At 36.0% G+C, this 21,429-nt stretch overlaps 1 protein-coding gene across 7 annotated transcripts in view; it reads left to right on the plus strand.

Annotated features, from left to right (window-relative positions):
* The window catches only part of LOC121166293 (E3 ubiquitin-protein ligase FANCL), a 56,327-nt gene that overhangs the window by 34,486 nt on the left and 412 nt on the right, over positions 1-21,429 (plus strand). Inside the window, exons 4-10 of one of the 7 annotated variants that reach the window (XM_040995430.1) lie at positions 1,129-1,197; positions 16,561-16,711; positions 19,151-19,234; positions 19,514-19,559; positions 19,642-19,723; positions 20,239-20,355; positions 21,019-21,407. In XM_040995430.1, the coding sequence (XP_040851364.1) occupies positions 1,129-1,197; positions 16,561-16,711; positions 19,151-19,234; positions 19,514-19,559; positions 19,642-19,723; positions 20,239-20,355; positions 21,019-21,273 (804 nt within the window). In that variant the 3' untranslated portion in view covers positions 21,274-21,407. Of the gene's footprint in view, positions 1-1,128; positions 1,203-16,550; positions 16,712-19,150; positions 19,235-19,513; positions 19,560-19,641; positions 19,724-20,238; positions 20,356-21,018; positions 21,408-21,429 lie in introns of those variants that run through there. The other 6 variants (XM_040995426.1, XM_040995429.1, XM_040995428.1 and 3 more) reach the window with 6 other exon arrangements.

Genomic DNA, 21,429 nt, shown 5'->3' on the forward strand with positions numbered 1-21,429 from the left:
CTGATGTTTGTTAAGTACTGTTGCCTTTTGTTTACTCATCAAAGTCCTGAAAAAAAAGTGGCTGGAAATTGAAATTTAAGACTTTTGTTAAACATTTTTCAAATGAAGTTTTCCTAAAACTGTAATTTTCCTTCTTTAAACCTAGAATTTTTAACAATTATTTACTTACAAATGGAGACTACTATTTCATTTCCCAAATTTCCAAAATAATAGCCATACCAAAGCTGGAAACTGGAAACTCATTCCAGGTCTCCCATGTGTGAGATCACCTGCTACCTTCTAGGGTGTGCATTGGTAAGAATGTAGAATGAAAAGTGGAGTTTGGACTGAGGCACTTCAGTGGGGTGTGTGGGCATTGCAAGTACCATTTAGCCTCTGGGTCAAATGCTCACCTGAGTTTAGTCTGTTAAAGGAGAGAAAAAAAATATTTTTGATTACACATGACTTTCAAGAATCCAGAATTGGATTATACAGTCATCATGAAGAAAAATTATCTTTAGTCTTTAATAACTCAGAAATCTAATTTGTCTCCATAAGTATCACCTTTTGGTAAATAATTGAGGAATCAAATTTTTATTTGCCATCTTTGGAAAGGCTTGCTTTTTTTCTTTTTCTTTTTTTTTTTTTTGCTAAACTTTGGGTTTTTTTTAACAGCTAGATGACATTTCCTTATTTCTTTTTATTTTATAAAATAATTGCTTTAACATAGAAAATTATTTTAACATTACTAGTTATATATGGTCTTTTCGTGTATTTCCTGATTCATTTAACACATCATGTCTATTTAAATAGTGACTGAAGCTTATTGTAGCTAAATTTTATAGATTGGAGGGTAATTAAATAGTAGCTTATTGGATCCCTTATCTTGAACATAAACAGAATACTTTTTGGTTCACGCCTGAGATCACTCCTTTTATTGCTTGCTGCACATCATTCAGGTTTCTGTATTCTTAACAAAGATAGACTGTTAGCTGTCAGCTCACTGTAACAGCAGAATTAAGATCGTCGTATATACTACATTGAAGATAGCAATGATACTTTTGTAATATTTTCAGTTTTCTGAAATTCTGCACCCGAAATTATCATCAGAAGCAGAAATGACTTGGTTTTGTGTTTTTCTTCCCATAGTACCCTGCAGAGTCACCAGATTGTTTTGTGGATTTTCCTGTTCCATTTCCTGTTTCTTGGACACCACAGGTAAAACCTTAAATTGAAACAATTTAAGAAGGGTCGTGTTTTCAGTGACCATTACAGGTTTTGAGTTCATCCTTTTCAAGTTTTACTCAGGAGGCATTTTATGAACTATTAAGATAGCTTAAGCTAATGACCATTTCTGTTTTCCTACCCTACTTTGTGTACACACACACACACACACACACACACTCCCACTCCCTCAACAATCCGTTCTCCAGAATGTTGCTTTCCTTTTCAGTTAACATGCAGCGACTCTGTTGGTACATTTTCCTCTAAATTTAATCCTAAAGAACCCCTTGAAACCAGTGAACGATAAGTTTAAAATAAAGATTCTTTGTTTTACCAAAATTCTTAGCAGTGACAACACAGTATCAGATTGTTCAGAGCAGAATGCATTGTGAGTGAACATACAGTCCTCACCATTTCTGTCCAGTTTTCGATATTTAAAGTGCTGGTTCTTGGTTCGTCATCCTAGAATCCGGATTTCTTCTTCTTTTTTTTTTTTTTTGTTATGTACTTTAGAACATTTGCACTTAATTTTCCTTTCTCCTTCTGCCATTTTAACCCTTGGTACCCTGTTGATATCTAGCAAGATAGTATTTTTGGAAGGTTGTTGTGACTGTGATTTTATAGTTATAAGATGGTGAGATTATCACTAGTGCCATTATTGACTCATCATCTCTGTAATATTGGAAGATGTAGTTGTTGTAGCTACCTAGGTTCAAAGAATAGTCAGATGACAAACTATAATCCTTTCATCAAATTAATTTTACTACTTAAAAAATATGGAGAAAAGATTTCTGTTTGTAGATAAACAAGAGAATTTCTGGTGACATCTTACGAGTGTCTTCTAGAGGCTCTACGTATTTCTGATTTGGGTTGGGCAAAGTGCTAGATTGGGTTCAAGTAGAAATTTATGCTTGCATTTTAGATTATAATTAAGAGTAACATGATTATATATGAAATTCATATGAAAGTCAAAAGATGATTTAAAGAGTCTTCTGAAATCTGAATGTCATGTTGCCCCACCCATTTATTCACCAATTATTTTTTCTCATTTTTCCTAAAAACTAACATTTCCACTTTTTCCAATGGAAGTTGAGAAAACATGGCAGAATAAAGGGAAGAAAAGCCGGTGGTTTTTACTTTGATGAACCTTTTAGTAATTTGTGTTTATTTCATTCAAAAGTCAAATAGATAATATAGACAGAACAAGTTGTTCCATCCATTGATTCATTCTCCCTGAAAGCCCGCCACTGCTGGGGCTGAGGATGCCAAACATGAGTCTGGGACTCAGTTCAGGTCTTCCGTGTGGAAGGCAGGCACCCAGGTACTCACGCTGTTCAGCACTGCCATCCATGGGACACATTAGCAGGACGCTGGAAGTAGAAGCAGAGTCAGAACTTAAACCCAGTCATTCCCATAGCAAATACAGGTACCTCAAGGGGAATCTTAATGACCCACCTCACCTTTTGTTATTTTTATCTGTGTTATACATGCAAGATGTACTGTTTTTTCAAAATTGAAATTCTGTGTTGTACAGCTCTCTTGTTTTTAAAAGTATTGACTCAAAAACCTGACTTTAAAAATGTGAGATCATGAGCAAATACTGTCTGCATTCTATTATGCTTTCAAGATATTGATGAAAATTAATCATAATTTATAAATATTCCAAGGTTGATGAATGTTAGGTCTGTTTGTTTTTTAAATATATGTAACTACTTCCTGAAAAAAATTTAAATAAAAAGCTTACTTTTAGCATTTATAACAAAATTAGTCTGGGAGATCAGTAGATTCGAAAATTTGGGTAATTTATTTGGAAAAATTCTTATCTTTGGTGTCAGTGTTGTGGTGAAACAGGTTAAGCTTCTGCCTATTGTGCTGGTGTCCCTGATGCTCTACTCTGATCCAACTCCCTGCACCACATGGGAGACCTGAAAGAAGCTCCTAACTTTGGCTTGGTTCAAAGAGTTGCTGTGACTATTTGGGGAGTGACTCAGTAGATGGAAGATCTCTATTGCTTCATCTCTCTCTAACCCTGCTTTCAAATAAATAAATAAAAATCTTAAACAATATATATAGATAAAATTTTACTTATTTTAGAGGCAGACATATACACAGAGTGGTAGCTCAAGTCTTCTGTTTCCATCCCTGGATACATACAAATACCCAGGCTAGACTGTGTACGATATTAAATTCAAGCGTTAGTGTTAATTGAGTCATACAATACCTTTAAGAAAATACACAGCTAGTAATAGCTGGAATGTCGTATACAAATAGACTGTATTGTAGCACGTGGCAAACTATAGATAAGAAGAAGCAAGGCATCTTTTTATTTACAAGTCAAATTTTGAGCAGTATTTGTATTTTGTCACGTTTGCTTCATGTCTATTTTTCTGAAATAGAATGTTCTAAGAACAGCTGAAATCTCACCCTTCCTCTTTCCTTGCTTTTCTCTTTCTGAAGAGGTCACTCTTGCCCTGAAATGGGTGCAGATACTATCCGTGCACTTTTCCTGTGGTATTTTGTATACCTTACTTAACTTTTGAAATACAGGATGGTTTCACTGGTTTTTCCATGATCTATCTGAGCCTGCTCTTTTTTATTTTAAATGCCTTATCTTATTCTGTCAGTCAGGCAATTTGTTCCTTGGCTTACTGATAAAACTGGTCACAATATCTTACTAATGACCCTATGGTATATAGCTTTATGTATTTCTTTGTGCTCATGTATGAGACATTTTTAAAAGAGAGATTTGATTATATATTTGAAAGGCAGAATTGGAGGGGTTGGGGGAGAGAAAGCTGCATCTTCCATCTGCTGGTTCACCCTTCAAAAGGCTGTAGTGATTGGGCTGGCCGAAGCCAGGAGGCTACGACTCCAGCTGTGTCTCACATGAGGGCGCAGGGGTCCAAGAACATGGGCCATCTTGCGCTGCTTTCTCAGACAAGTCAGCAGGGAGCTGGAGAGGTAGTGGAGTGATGTTGGCATTACTGTCAGCGGCATCACTGTAGGCCTAGCGTGAGACTTTTACTGTGAGTTATTTCTATGAGAAAAGATCCTGGCTGATAGGTAAGGTGTCTCTTTAAGGATACTAAATAATGCCAACCAGCTTTCCAAATTTGTTGCACAAGATTGTACCAAGTAATTGATACTTTTACATTCTTCCAACTTTCAGTGAAGTTAAGTTCACCATAACTAAGAATTGAAGCTTATCATTATGTGTCACTAGTCTTTGCCTTTTAAGATACTTTTGCTTTTATTGAAAGCATTCCTTCTGTATTTTGGGCACCAATTCTCAGTTGATTACATGAGTTGTAGGTATATTTTCCTGGAGGCATGGCTTTCAGTTTTGTGTGTGATACTTGTTATACAGCATGTGTTATATGTAAGGCTGTGCAGAAGACACGGTTACATTCATGGGCTGCCATCTTGTTTCTTGTTTTTTTTGAAAAAGATTTGCTAATAACATTCTGAAAATTAACACCTTTTTAATTTTTATTTAAATGAGTTAGCAATCCATATTTGTACTTGCATACTTCATGTATGTTTATACAGTTTAGATGTTGTCTTTATTTATATAGAAAGGTAGTTGTGATTTCAGTATTTTTCACTTACATGTGCTTCTAAAACTTAGGCATTATTTTTGAACAACTTTCTCTCTGTAAGACTCTAGCTTTCCATCATAAGGATTTTGCTGATTTTACCATCAGGATTAATTTCTTTTAAAAAGATATATATATCTTTTTTTAATGAAAGGCAGAGTTACAGGGAGAGAGAGGCAACTCTTCCATCCATTCTTTCACTTCCCAAACAATTTGCAGTGTCAGGCTGGGCCAGGAGCTTCTCCTAGGTCTCTGGCATGGATGCAGGAGTCCAACCTTGGGGAAATGTTTTGCTTTCCCAGGCGCATTAGCAGGGTGCTGCACAGAGTGGGGCAGCTGGGACCCAAACTGGCACCCACATGGGATGTGGGTGTTGCGGGTGGTGGCTTAATCTGTGGTGCAACAGTGCTGACCCCAGTATGTATTCCTTGAGTCTCTTAGACAATTGTGCATTACCAATACCAGTTGTGTGGTGCAAAGAAGAAATGAGACATCCTTATATATGATCTTTTTACATTGAATGGCTTGAAACAGTTCTGCTTGCTGAGATTTCGTGCATGTTTAACAATTTTTAAACAATTACATTTCTTAAGCAAAATAGATAGTACTGTTTAGTTTAAAGCTAAGTTATATTTAAGAAGCAGTAAATAGCTTTTAGAGAATCGATTAAAAAATTCTTTGGTTTTTGTACATTTCGTGTTTGGGTTTCTTGTATCTGGACTTTAAACTTGAAAGATCTTTATTTTCCTTTCTTTTGTAACATAATAGGCATGGCTTTGTGGCATCCATATTAAAGATGGGTAATTTTCCTTATGGTCCCTGTCTTCCTGCTGGGTTGATAATGTTTTGATGTATTTTTCTTTTGCTCTGATGAGAGGTCTGCTGCTGCTGCTCTGACATATTCATTTGGATGAATAATTATAACTTGCACAATGTCAAGCTGAAGATGGTAGGGTTTTGTGCGTCATGACAAGCCTAGTAGCCAGTGCAGGTGTCTCACAGCATGATCAGCAACAGCCAGTGTATTCTGGCTCAGAGGAGACATTTAGAGTGGTAAGAAATCAGCACCAAGGGCAAGGCTGCTGCTCCTACTGCTGCAGTGATGTGTGCCAAAGAAACACAAAGTGCCGCTCGAAGACAGGAGTCTAAATACCTCTCTTCAGTGGATTTTCTTTTATAGATTTTAACGTAAAGTGTAAGACTATCTGAAGATTTTCTTTATCTTAATCTGTCAATATGGCAAGTGCTTCAAAGTGGAATATTTTGCCAGCTTATTCCTTTTGTATACAGGTCATATCTGTATTGTTGCTAGTGAGGTTTCAGAATGTGAGCAGTCAAATTTTAAGTGTACAGATATTATTATATAAAAACAAAATTCATTTTGTCTGTCACTGGCCGAGCAAAAAGGCATGTAAAAGTTGCAGCCCATCTGCCATGAAGTACAGGCTGAATGAAGTATATTTGCTACAGACAGTTGGGATTTTCAGATTTGGTGTGATGTAGTAAGTAGTGGTTTTGTAGTTTTTATCATGGAAATCTGATTCTCTTGGAGTAATGCCATAAATGCAAGAACAGGAAAACTAATGATAAGGCCTCTGGCTGATCATCTGATGGTGAAAGAGGAATTTGTAATTAAAGGAAACAGTCGTATTACATAGCAGGGAGCATGATCCATTAGTTAGAGCGACAGACCAGCAGTTGGCTATCCTAGGCTCTGTTTACAGTTCAGCCATGGACTTAATTGTATCATTTCAAACAAATCACATGATCATGCCTGCTTTCTGCCTTCAGTCCATATGTATATGGAAGGGAAGGTTTTCTTTCACATATATGACAAATTTTCTGCTTTCCAGTAAAAGCAGGAACAAAAAAAGCCAAAATCCCCTTTCTTTATTGTAGAGATCCCATAGAAGTTCTTTTAGCCAGCTGAATTTTCCTGTCATTTTTGTCACTGTTTTTGTGGAAAATGTATGATGCAGGATTTTTGTGAATTGGAAGATCAGTCGTTTACCTATGCTTTTGCCTCCCTTGATCTTACTGTTGGTGCGGTGTTTTGAATACAAAGGCAGCCTGGGGAATGAACAGCTCATTGTTGAAACTGTGTGGTATGGTAGAAGTATCATTGAGGAACCGGGGGACATGCTGAATCAGCTTCTACATATAGATTCAGTCAGTGGTTGCCAACTCTCTACCCCAGCCCCATTATTTTAGTAACTTACCATTTATTTAAAAAGTACCCTATATTTATTTTAGAAGAAAAGAAGGGAAAATGCAAGCAAAGTTAAGAAAAGATAAGATCCCATCTAATCTCTTAAGATTTAGGATTTTATTGGAAGATAGTTTTGAAACGGTGCTTGACACTTGACAGTTTTTCAAAACATCCATGATAATGTTGCACATTCGTTATCCCAGATAATCTTTAGAATTGCTTCATTTTTATTATACTGGATTTATCTGTGAAATTAAGAATTCATTTCTGTGTTCATAATCTGGGAAGTCATTATCTCTGCACTTATTTAGGTCCTTCAGTTAAAATAGCAATGGTTTCTTCAGATTTTATATGCATTTGTTTAAGTTCTTCCTAATTCTTTTAGTTTCTGATGTTGTGAATGCTATTTTTAATGTATTTTCATAGCTTACTACAAAATGGAGGTAAATGTTAAGCTTTTTCAAAGACTTTCTATCAGAGTTACACAGGAACATAGTTGAAGAATTAGTTGCAAAAGATGTTTCTATTACTATTTAAGACAAAACAGCCTTTTTAACCTCTTTTCCTACCTGTGGTCTTTCCCACCAGAGACCAGCTACTTTTAACTCTTGACTGATCTTTAAGGTTTTGTAATTTCTTTTATACATGCTTTATATATATGTGTGTGTGTATATATATATAATCTTTTGTTTTAGTAATTTTTTTCAGTTTTCCACCGTAGATACTTTTCTGTTTTTGCCAGCTACACGTACTTCATACACATGCATACTTTGTATTTTCTCCTAAGAATTATAATTTGCATATCAGTGTTTATATTGCAATGAATATCTGTAATATGTGGAAAAGTAAGTGATATGGTTGAGTATGGTTTTTTTTTCATTTTACCAGTTTCATAAATCATACTATGGTTACTTTCTTTTTCATTTCCCTTTCAACTTGGTTGTATCTCTTTGAAGCCCTGATGCATCTGTGACATATCTAAGCATGCGTGTTTAGGGGGCAGTTGGACATAGGACTTTGGATTTCAGGCAGTCCTATTAAGGAGGCAGATGTTGTATGACTGTAATTTTAACAGGTCTCCAGAGTTGTCCAAGTTGGTTCAAGCTTTGTAAAAATCTTGATGATCCCAAGAGATGGCTCTGTGGAAGTGATGAAAGTGTCATGAACTCCGAGCCACCAGAGGCTTCGCTGCAGGGCATAGGCCTGTGTTTCCGATGTCTTCAGTGCTACCTGACGTCCACTAAATGTGTTGTGTGCTGGTGCTATGAAATCTGGCTGTCATAGTGTTTGTGACTGTTGATCTGTTGAACCACCAAACATAAGAAAGAGAATATCATCTCAAAATTTGGATGAAATTCTGGCTCTGTCCTTACCCAAACATAACCCTGTATAAATCCATTAACTTTTTCTAGAAGATGAAGGGAATAATTTTTGTGTCACAGATTGCATGTGAAAGTTAATCGCAATATTGTTCATGAAAGTTCTCTTGGGTTGTGAAGTGCTATACAAATGTATACAGTGATACAGGGGATTAATGCAGTTTGTGAATTCTTAATGTAGATCTGGTAAGTCCCATTTGTCTATACAGCTTCACATATCACATTATATATATGTGATATATATAAAAGGCTGTGAGGAAAATGTGCCTATTGACATTCAGTGATCAAGGATTTTTCTGATGTTCACAAATGAAATAGTAATAATTAATGAAAAAATGATCAGCTCAGTAAGTCTGGATATGGCAGATAACTGCATGCTGTCATATAAGTAACTTATGTAGGAGATGTTGAGATAAGTACTGTTTGATTTTATAGTTTTATTAATACATTAGAACTTGGACAGACTGATTCTTTTAAGATTTGGGGTAAAATATACATATGTAGCAGGTATCCCAAATAAAAGAAAAAGATAGATAAATATCAGTCTCCAAATGACTTCTTAATATTATGATTTCTATTTTAAAATATTTTTGGCTAAAAAAGATTATCTTAGCTAATGTCAGTGGAAAAAATTGGCTTCAACAATTGTACAGTTTATTAGTGTTTCAGGTTTTGTTCCTGTTAGGGATGCTGTCTGATAAATTGATCACTTATGTTTAAAAAAATTTTTTTTAATCAAAGGTGAATGTGGAGGTATTGGTGTGGTTAAGCATGTGGGTGTTGTAAAAATGATTTTTAAAAAATATCTTTTGAGAGGTTGAGTAGGTTGAAGACAGAAATTCAGTTACTAGAATCACTGAGCTGTATTAACACTTCCAGGTAGATCTCCATACACCCCCGCCTCTAGGCTTTTGTGAAATAAGAGTAGAATGTTATAAACATACATTTTTGAAATGATTCAGGGAACCAAGTCAGGATATCCGGAGTTAGTCGATATTACTGGTGGTGGGACAAGATGTATTCATTTGTTTACTTATAAATGGTGTCAGTGTGTGTGGCAAGTCTCCTAGCTATGGCTGTGTGTCAGCTGATACCACACTGATAGTCTGTCACCCTGATCCTTATCTGAAGCAGCATCTATTTTGACTACTTACTTTCTCGTTTTGTTATTGTTTTTGTGCAAAGAAAAATTACACACATGTTCCAAGGGTAGCACCTGCGTTTCACTGGAACAGAAAGTCTATTTTACTGATTGCAATTTTGATATTTCAAATATAGCTTGCAATGGAGGCTATCCCAGGATAGATCAGCATTGCCTACTTATTGCCCGTACGCACTGGACAGACTTTATGTAGTGAAATATAATATTGCCATGACACTTCTGAGATGTTGTAGTCTGTGATGGCTAAATTCAGGTGACCGATGTGGCTCTCTAGACACTCTTCACATAAAATGTAAAAAGTACCAAATGTTTTAAATGAGCAGTGGCCAGTTAACAGTAAAATTAATATAAGAATTAAAGAGGAAATGTAAAGGACGCAGTTCCGTTCTTTATTGATTTCTTGACAAAGAGCATTATTTAATGACCTAGATTCAGACATAGCAGTACCTACAGAAAGAACAGATAACATTGATGAAGCATGCAAGTAAGATGTCATTGAATATTTGAACACTTAAAACTACCTGATTGGAATGTTGCAATTAATATTAACATTTTCTCAAAGACCTTAATCTCTTACTTCCTCATGTTACTGAAGCCTTTTGAATCCTTTGCAGATAAAGATAAAAATGATTATTAGCGGATTTATCTGCAAGTATGATAGAGAAGTATAAAAAAAAAACCAGAATGGAAACAACTGTTGCAAGTACCAGAAAATTATGCTATTAATTTAAGTGTCATCAGAGCACAAAAGATCACATTCCGGGACTATGTGAACATTATTAAAATACTGGAAATAATAGTGCTTAAGATGAAGATATTATATTCCAAGATCTAGTTAAGTGACTGACATTATTACTTCACTTCAGGTATTATAAAAGTAACAAAATGCTTTTAAAGATAATAAGCGTTACATTCTGAGATTGGCAGTGTGCACACTTTTCTGCTTAAGTGCTTTCCTAGTTTAACATAATTTAATAACAGGGGGAATAGCTAACATCTTAGTTTCCATATATATCTTTCCTTCTTTCTCCACTATATATATATATTTATCTACTGTAACACTTGTGAAAAGAATAAAGTTAGATCTCCACATGGTAGGTATAGGAATTTCTTTGCTTCCTTTGGCCTTGCTCTATCGAATGTTACCGTTTTGTGTGAGGTTCTTAATAGCTCAGAACTGCTCTGCAGATCTACTGTCCAGAAATCAAAATGAGTGGTTTTTAAAGCCGGTTTATGAATGTTACATGGAAATAAAACAAGCTGGACATATGTAAAGTGTGTAGTTTAGTGAGTTTTAACAATATTGAGATCACTTCAACAGTCAGGATACTGACCATGTGCATCATGCTCACTTGATCGCCTTCTGCAAAGCGTCTCCTCCACTGCTCCCTCCCCTGTCCTACTGTCCTCTTCCTGGTCCTCAGAGAGGAGTCTGTGAAGCGTGTGTGAGAAAGGTGATTTAAAGAAATGTACGTACTGAAAAAGCTGAGAAAGATCTCCTATCTGTTGGTTTGCTCCCCCAAATACCTGCAGCAGCCACAGCTGAGCAGACCGAAGCCTGGTGGTGAACTTCGCCCAGGTTTCCTGGCCAGTGCACATCAGCGTCAGAGCCAGGAGTAGAGCAGAGCCAGATTGGAACCTCAGCCCTCCAGTCAGGGGTGTGGGTAGCATTGGAACTGCCACCAGAAACACTTGCCTTCCTATAGAGTACTTTCCTTAAAAAAAATTATTTCTGCTTTAACACATGGGAATAGAAAATAGGATGTAATCCAAATATTTTGATTTCTTACATAAGTTGCTTGATTCTGAATTGAAAGTACTGTAGATAAAAAAATGATTAAAATGTATTTAGTGGCTATGAATTTGATGAAATATGTTTATAAATCAGAACTGGAAATAGATGAGTAAATTTTAGTAATTGGCATCTTGGAAGAATATAGATACTTTTAAGTGCTGTGCATCACCTACTTTATGGATTTTGAAGTACCTATATTTAGAATTCTTGATTTTTAGAGCTTTGTGTCACTTTAGAAGATACTCAATGCACACCCACATCTATAGAGGCAAAGTGTAGAGCAGCTGAGAATATACGTCTTGGTAAGGCTCAGGTTCTGTGAAGATTAGAGCGGTGATCTTGCAAATTGGGTGCTTTGATCTTTATCGGAGAATGCTACCGTAGTCCTGTGCTGCCACGTTTGAAAATAGTAGTTTTATTCAATTTAATTTATATTTTCAGCATAGTACATTATTATAAAGATGCCTGTAGTATGATTAATTTGTTCCTATTTTTATGATTACAAAAGGTCATATATTATAAAAACTATGGAAAAGTATGATGAAGGAAAAAAAATTATAAAAACTTGCTTTTGTTTTAAACCATAGTGGGAACCAGTGAAGGACTAGAATACAGTTTTGGAAACAAATTCAAGCAGAACTACAACTGGTTATTCTGTAATAGATTAAAAGCATGGATCAAGGTTCTGTCAGACTTTGATAATGCTCACCTCTTCATTGAGGCTCTACATACCATCAGCATATAAAATAGGACCTATTACTTAGTGCTGGATTGAATTGTATTAGGCTATTATGTGTTTAGTTAGTATTTGCTTATTTAATATTGGATAATTTGGTATGACTTAAATGAAAACTTGTGTTCATTCTTTAATGTTTGACCCACATGGTGTGCTGAATATGGTTACAAATAGACTATTTTAGTCAAAATTAATTTTTCATCTTAAAATCAAAAATTAAAAATATTCAGTAAGTTTAATAATACAGGATGGGGAAAATTTTTAAGCCAAAGGGCCATATGGACATTAATAACATTTGTAAACCATACAAAACTATCGTCTTAAAAATAAGAATGTTGTAGATTTAGAAGTTTCAGTCCAGCCTTTGGTTGCCTCCAAGGCTGGACCAAATGATTTCTACCCCTGCACAGGCCTAATGGGTTCCATGCTTAAAACCTCATAATATATCCTCTGTCTCAATTTATGATAAATATTCTTTAAGGATGTTTTTAATCTGTTCTTAAAAACTGCACTGCTTGAAGCTTGAAGTTTGACTCTTAGAATATTTGATCATAAGCATGACTTTTTTTTTTTTTCATTTTTACACTAGTAGTTCTCAAACTTGTCTGCATGTTAGAATTGCTTGGGAAGCTTGGAAAAGTCCCAGAACTAGAGGCTTGCTCTGAGCCAAGATGAGTTGAACTGCAATGACTGAGATTAGGGGCTGTCTATTAATGTTTGATTTTCTTAGGTAATATCATTGTGGTGTTTCTAAAACAGAATGGTACAGGTACTAATAGTAATTTTAAGGTTTGTTATCTCAGTCTGTAGTTAGAGGAAAGGATTAATTTCACTTGAAAGTTGGAGATGTGAAATTTCTTCTAAAACCTGCTACAATTCCCTGGCTGAGAATGCCTGTCCCGGGGGAGGCATTTCCATAAGCTTTGCTTGTCGTGCCTACGTCCTTAGGGTGTCTGTGTGTTTAGTTCTGGTCCCAGCTGTCCTGCCTGGTTCTGGTTGCCTGCTGTTGTGCATCCTGACAAAGCATTAGGTGATGGCCTGAGTACTGGGGTTCCTGATCACTGTGAGGGAGACCTGGGTGGAGTTCCAGGCTCCTGGCTTGTGCCTGACCTGGACTCAGCTGTTGTGGCTATTTGGGGAGTGTATTAGAGGATGGAGAATCTGTAAATGCCCTTCAAATGAACTGAAAAACACATACATAAAAAATGTAAAAAAAAATACACATCAGACATGTCAGATATCACTTGATTGTACTTAGTGGTCTTCAATAGAAAGAGGCAGTTGTTTTGCAGAAGGTTTTACATGTGCTATTTAGTATAAGTAGAGAGATTTAAATTACTTTGATTATATAAAAAGCCAATTGAATATCTGGAAAAAGAAAATATCTAACATCACCTGGAAAACATATTCTAATTAACTTTTTAAGTTATAGTAAAAAGCTCACAAGTAATTTGTATAATTCATTTGATATTATTTTAGATTTATTCTCTAATGTTTCCAGAAACATTGAAAAAGCCTGTGATGAATATGCATCTGTGCATATGTTCTACTGTAGTTCACTACATTTGTTTTACTACATATCTTACCATTTATTGATCATTCTATCTATGCATAAATCCAGTGGATTTTTTGGTGTTTTCTGAAGTGATCTGGCAGTATCAGAACACCTGGTCTAAAGTGTGGGCATTCACAGTCTTGACCTACGGTTCAGTTCTTTGTAAAAAAAAAAAAAAAAAAAAAAGTATTATCCTAAAGGTATCATGTAATACGTTCTTTAATTTAAAAAGATTATTTGAAAGTTTCACTCCCTCCCCTAGATGACTGCAACAGCCAGGATGGGCCAGGCCAAAGCCAGGAACCCAGGATTTAGTGCAGGTCTCCCCGAAGGATGGCAGGAAGCTGGATTTGGAAGTGGAGCTGGGACCCAAACAGGAAGCAAGCCATACTCCAGACACAGATCATTATCATCCTCTCAGGGTCTCACCCTTTTCAGTAAATCTTCATTCTTACCATAGCTTAGCAGCGGCTGTCTGTCCCAGATTTTATGTAAACAAATCAGTGTTTTTGTATGTAGGTTTCTTTCAGTCAGTATGTTAAAAAAAAAAATGCCCATGCTGTGTCTTGTGTCAGTACTTGATTCCATTTTATTTCAGAGTAGTATTCCAGTACATGAATATACCAGGGCTTACTGTTTCTTCGACATGTTGGACTGGTAGTTCAATCTGCAGGCCCTTTTATGAAAATGTATTTTTACTCTGGGGGCAGGGTAGAAGTGTAAGGTTGTGATACAAGAATATCTTTAGCTTGAAAACAAATTGCCCAATCTTTTCAAAAGCAGTTACGCCCTTTGCCATGCCTACCAACAGCATGTGAGTGTTCGGGTACTTTAAGCGGTGGGCAACAGCTAGCCTGTGTGGCCTGGAAAGCTTGCAAACTCTTGTGGTTCAGCCCTGCCAAGGCAACCAGAGGTGGCAGTGGAAATTCAGCCAGTCTGTACCAGGCTAATTTTTAAGCTGTTCATTTTGTGTATCCTATGAATGATATTAGAAATACTCAGTGACTTTTTGCAGAAGAGTCCCCACCCTGTGTCCTCATCAACATTTGAAAATTTTCATTCTGTCTTGAAATAGTTGGAAACTTTTTCTTTAATTACCAAAGAAGTTTTAGTTTTAGGATTGATGTGTCTATTGCCATCCTTTTCTCATTAAAAAAGAAAAAAAATAGTCTGGTTCAACCTACGTATGGTAATTATGCTTAATAGAAATGAACCACATGTTTGGAGGTACTTAACTTCAAATAAGTCAAATCTTGATTCTATTGAGAACATTTCATGATTCTGCTGGGGAGAGGAGGACTACATCTTGTGGGACAGGGAAGGAGAGGAATTCAGAGTTACACTTGTAGAGATGTGCACACGTAGAGATGGAGGGAAGGAGAGAGGATACAGACTAGCCCTTCTGGAGTTCAGAGCTCTGAATTCTGGCCTCCGTCCTCTCTGTCTGTAGGTATGGCACTCTAGCAAGGAACAGATTTTCTACCTTCAGTACCTTTATAGGTTGTTTTCCAACGTGAAGCAAGCTGTAGGTTCTGCACTTGGGGTTGGTTGGTTGGTTGGTTTCTGGTGAAGGTGAAAGGGTTGAGTACAGCTCAGTGAATTCATCTTAAGTGTCAGCCCGACTGAGGTAACAATACAGAATGAGGTTTCCATAATCAAGCAGGTAAAAATACATGTTTGATGGAGCTACTGTACTTTTATCTTGCATAAGATCTGCTCATTACATTATGTTCATCATGTTACATTATGTTCATTCATTGCTGACTTGTCATTTACTTTGAATGTCTTGTGTTTTGCTTACTTGAATCAACAAATCCCTTAATTAAAAACTGTTTTGCTTTTTGCACAATTATCTCTAAATAATGGAAAAAGAACAATCCAATAAATGTATCTTTTAAACATCACATTGAGAAATTGGTGACTTTAACGTAAATTGATTTTTTTTAAACCTGTGATGGTTTTACTTAATATTTAGTGAAAATGCATGTAAACTAATTCTCAAAGGATTATTGTCTGAAAATATTCCACATTGATTGAAAGTTGTACAAAAATCATTTACAATTTGTTGGGATTCTTAAAAACTGAAAAAAAAAAAGTTTATACTTTCTGTGTAATTAGGTCCACAAAGCTATCCCTTAAAATAAGTTAATAAAATTATAAATGTCGCTGATAGTTCTAGCAAAAATGAAGCTAAGGTTATTTTGTTTTTTTTTTTATTGTTATTAACATTGTATCATGTGATACAGTTTTATAGGCACAGGGGGGGTTATTTCCTTTTAAAATTAGGCTGGGGCCCCGGCGTGGTGGTGCAAGTGGTTAAGGTCCTTGCCTTGCACACCTGGGATCCCATATGGCCGCTGGTTCTAATCCCGGCAGCCCCGCTTCCCTTCCAGCTCCCTGCCTGTGGCCCGGGAAAGCAGTCGAGGATGGCCCAAAGCTTTGGGACCCTGCACCCGCGTGGGAGACCCGGAAGAGGCTCCTGGCTTCGGATTGGCATAGTATCAGCCGTTGTACTCACTTGGGGAGTGAATCATCGGACGGAAGATCTTCCTCTCTGTTTTTCCTCTCTGTATATCCGCCTTCCCAATAAAAAAATAATAATCTTTAAAACTAGTCAGGCTGGATGTATTAGATACAAAAGTATGTTTACCTATCTTGTAGTAGTAATTTATATTCTCTAATATTACATCATGTACAATGTAAATATGGTTTTAAATGTTATTGCTCAAAAAGGTATAGTCTATTGACGATTTAAAAATAAAGCATTCTGTTAATGGAAGTTAGGAGGAGCAGGAAGAGATGTTACTTTCTGTGGTCTTTTTGCAGCTGAAACGAAACAGCTTAAAGTGCTTTCCTTGAGTGTATTTTGAGCGATTATCTGCTATTGGGAGAATGCCATGTAACTTAGCTTTCATCTTTCCACAGAGCTCTTTAGTAAGTATTCATAGTCAGTTTTTGGCAGCATTGGACTCACTGAAGACATTTTGGGATGTTATGGATGAAATCGATGAGAAGACCTGGGTACTTGAGCCAGAAAAACCTCCACGGAGTGCAACAGCACGCAGAATTGCAATAGGTAGGCAAAAAGCATTCCAGTTGTTTGTTTCTAGTGTTTGATTTATTTAATAATACATAGGAAACTGAATGTAAAGATGAGTTGAATTGCTAGGTGAGATTTATTTATATGAAATTGGGTATTAAAGCTTTGTTATAAAATGATTCTTTTTATTGCCATATTTAAAGAAAGCATTTTAGGTGAAATGGAAAAGTACTAAAGTGTTTCATTGTAGAAGATAGTGATTCTAGTGAGCTAACATTTAATGACAGTGTTTAATCAGTTTTTAATAGGGAAATATTTGAGACACAGATGGGGACAGGTAATTTTCACTTGCTGGCTTCTTCCCCAGAAGCCTACACACCCTCAACAGCAAGGCTGGGAGCTTGGAAATGAATCCTGGTTGTCCCATGTGGATGGCAGGTATCTGGTTACTTGAGCCAGTCGCGACTGCGTGTGCAGGTCTGCATTATCCGGAAACCAGAGTCAGGAGCCAGACATCCGACCTGGGATCTGGGCATGTGAAGCCCTCAGTGTCCACTCTGCCTTTTAAGGACCAAAACAGTACAAGTTACACAAACTTGTGTAACCTCAAACAACAAACTTGGGGATGATGCAAGTTCTTGGGTCCTAGCACTCACATTGGACACCTGAAAAAAACTCCTGGCTTCTGACTGGCTCAATTCTGACCTTAGATGCCATCCATTTGCGGAGTGAACCAGTGAATGAGGTGCTTGACTCCCCCAACTCCCACATCTCTCTTCCACCCACATCCTTAAAAAAATATTTGGGATTTTTTTTTTTTTACAAAATCCTAGAGAAGAAAAAATGTCACTGAGAACCATGTGTTGAAGAATAAACAAAGCACAAAATCACATTCTGTTTTCTTTTTGATGGGTATATTGTATCTTACTACTTTGATGTACTCATCAGTATGCCTATAATGTTACTAGATAGTGTTGATTTTAAAGTTAATTTTTTTATGATCAGCAAAACAAATTAGAGTTCAGCCATTCAGAATTTTAGATAATTTATTAATAAGTTGAGTTCACATTTATTAGCAAAGCTGGTTTTAAGGTAACTATTTCTTTTTCGCCCCATTCTAAATTAATACATTGTTGAAAGGCATATATTCTGATATGGTGAAATTGTGATGGGATTCATCTCCAAAGTAGTGAGCAATTTTTGTATTATCTACACAGGCACAATGTATTATCTAGGGGGAACAAGTGGCATGTTATTATGAAAAGAAAGAAGTATAATTATACAGCAGTTCTACAAATATTGCTACTTTCACAGTTTGAAATAGTTAATAGTATTTGGAATAATTAGTCAAATTATGGTATATTTGTGAATAAGTAGGTATTAAAAATGAAAATATTTTCTTTGGAGAATTTTAATAGTTTATCTAGTTATGATAAGTGTGCTTTATAGTCCACATTTTTAGCATAATTTTTGCATTTAGTAGTTTGTCCTTTAACCCCTCCCTGCTCAGCCTTTCAAGGATTATTTGTTGCCTTTGGGCCAAGTTTTAAATAAAGTAATGGAAACATCAGTTTATATAATCATTGTAAACTCATTGTTAAGTGAATTATAGCATTGGTTTAAGAAATTTGTATTTATGGTAAAGAAAGCATTTAGATAACTTCTGTATTTTTCTCATTGAATGGCCATTTTTTTGTTTATAATTCCATTATCACCACCCCTAGCAAAAGGTTTATTTTACATTGATAGAGCTTATCAAGTCATTCTTACCATAAAAGTGAGAGCCAGTGGATTATATATTACAAACTTTAAAGTAGTAAAACCTTTTACTGTATTCTTGTACAATTTAAAATTTTTAAAAGAATCTAAATACCAAATAAAAATAGCTTTACACATTTTGTAAACTATATTGTTGCTTTTTAAATTGAATTTCAATTTTTATAAATTTTTATTTGAAAGGAAGACTTTACAGACAGGAGGTCTTCCATTTAATGGTTCACTATCCACATGGCTGGAGCTGACCTGATCTGAAACTGGGAGACAGGACTCTAATTCTGGGACTCCCATATAGGTACAGAGACCCAAGAACTTGGGCCTTCTGCTGCTGCTTTCCCAGGCCCTAACAGGGAACTGGATCAGAAGTGGAGCAGGCAGGACATGAACTTGTGCCCATATAGGATGCCAGAGAGTGTAAGATTAGCTTGCTGTGCCTCTGTGTTGACCCCAATAATGCTAATTTAATGTGAATTGGATTTTTTTTTAACTCCCAAAGGAAAAGATTCATGTGAAGAAAATCTGAAAGTGCTTATATTCATGGTACTTGTTTATCAGATCTTTCTGTTTACCCATAAATTATCTAAGTGAAATATTTCTTTGGCTATACAATAGAAAAGGTGGTTGGCCTGAACAGCCTTGTTTGTTGGCTTGTTTGATGACACTGTTTTGCTTCTGAAACCTGCCCTGCTTTCTTTCTAGGAAATAACGTTTCCATAAACATAGAGGTAGACCCCAGGCATCCTACTATGCTTCCTGAATGCTGCTTTCTTGGTGCAGACCATGGTAGGAAATCTGAATATTATGTCAATGGCAGTTGTTTTACATGGAAAGGCCCTAATCCTCAGATAATTTAGTGATGTGTGTGTGTATGTGTTAGAAGTGATAGGCTCTGTCAAGTATTAACATTTTCAGCTGTCTTTTAAAATAGTTTAGTTGGTGCTGGCGTCTCCCTTTCCCCTACCCCTAATGAAGCAGATAAGAAACAAGCTTTGTACCTAAGTGTGCATCACAAATGACAGCATCAAATCCTAAATTAAACTGTGTTTTGTTTTCTATTTAAAGTGGTGAAACCCCTGGGAATTAAGTTGAGCAGGAACATACATTTGTGGTAGGTATTTTCACAATGTCTTTGTGTTTTGCTACAGTTTTTCAAATTTAATAGTAGAAGTTTATACTTTTTATGCCTTCAGGAATCCAGAAAACAGCCTATTACAAAATTTAAAAGATGTTTTAGAAATTGACTTTCCAGCTCGTGCCACCCTGGAAAAATCTGTAAGTTTTATCATTGCTTTGACAGTCCAAACCTGTTAAAGTAAGTTCATCTAAATACTCTTAGTATTGCAACTCCCACCTTTTCTATCACAGCAGTCTGTCGCATGTAAAGGCTGTCGCATCAAAGGACCTGTTCACCTTTGGTGGTTCCAAGTGTGCACTTTACATGATCTCCAGTGATTCCTGACATTAACAAAAACATGTCTGCATTTTCTGTAGTTTCTAATGGGCTTGATAAAAGTGGGGAAAATGACTACACTGCACTACTGCAAAGATACTGACCTTGTAGCTGATTTGACAGAGCTGCTAATTGTTGGCGACATTTTCATTTTGGGTTTTCTTGTAGAACATTTATCACTGGCTAATGCCGATTCTGCCTTTACATTGTTAGCCACAAATATAATGCTTTTTAGTAATTTTGTAAACACATAACAGCTTTGTTAGGTGTCAGCTATGTGATATGATTATTTGTATAATACAGCAATTCAGGTTCCTCTATGAAATTTTTTCTTAAGGATTTTACTATGGATTGTGGGATCTGTTACGCCTATCACCTTGATGGTGTCATTCCGGATCAAGTGTGTGATAATCCCCAGTGTGGACAACCATTTCATCAGATATGTCTGTATGAGGTAAAGTAACTCAACACTAGCAAGACTGTTCAGCTAACACAACATAAAAGGTATATTTAAAATGCCAAGTCTAAAATTCATTTAGTTACTAAAAATCCCCTGTCATCCAGTTTGTTCAAGATGCTATGTGCTTCATGTTGCTGCACAGTCCGTCCCCTCTTGTGCTTAGACAGTATCACCACTGTTCTCTGCTCCTTACCAGTGCAAAATGTAAGACCAATCAGATTGCCGTATACAGACAATCATAAAACACCACCTTGACCAACATATTCCAAGGGAACATGCATGTAGCTTTGTTGAAGAAATTAGACTTTTTATTTATTAATGATTACCTCATGCTTGTAATTAATACTTGGAAACAACCAGTGAGTTAGTACCACAATTAAGACTTACATTTGTGAGATTTTAAAATATCTTTGACATCAACTCTTGATTAATGAATCTGGGGAAGGTTTATGAACACCAGGAAGTTGAATGCATTATTTTATGTCTGTTTTGGGAGTAGAAGATTCTTAAAGGGCCCATAATTGGGTTTTAAATTTCAGATTTCATGTTCATTTCCCTTGTTATTCAACATATTAAGGATTATATTTCGTGAGTTAATATACGTATTATCAAAGAGGCAGGCTGACCTGCTTCCTTTCCTTCTTTTTAAATCTGCAGTGGTTGAGAGGCCTGCTCACCAGTAGACAGAGTTGTAACATCATGTTTGGTGAATGTCCATATTGTAGTAAGGTAAGGAAATTATTAATCACATTTCAAAAACAGGAAGAGATTTCTACAAAAAGTGGAAGACAAGCTAATTATTTGGGTGCAAAAACTTGGAAACCATTTCTTTTTAATATGAACTTTGTGAGTTCTCTAACAAATGGAAATTTTGGGTTTTCTGGTACCAGGATTCAAGTAAAATTTATCTGAAAAGGTCTGAAACTCATAATTATTTTAGAGTTTCATTTCCAAATTTCCTTAGATCAAAATTAGATTTCCTACATGTTGTGAAGTATTAAAGTATTTCCCAAACCCTACCATGAAACCATTTTGAGTATAAAGCAACTTTATATTCACCAACTATTA

Source organism: Ochotona curzoniae, unplaced genomic scaffold (genome assembly GCF_017591425.1).
Source record: "Ochotona curzoniae isolate NIBS_2020 unplaced genomic scaffold, NIBS_Ocur_1.0 patch108, whole genome shotgun sequence".
NCBI classification, from domain to species: domain Eukaryota; kingdom Metazoa; phylum Chordata; class Mammalia; order Lagomorpha; family Ochotonidae; genus Ochotona; species Ochotona curzoniae.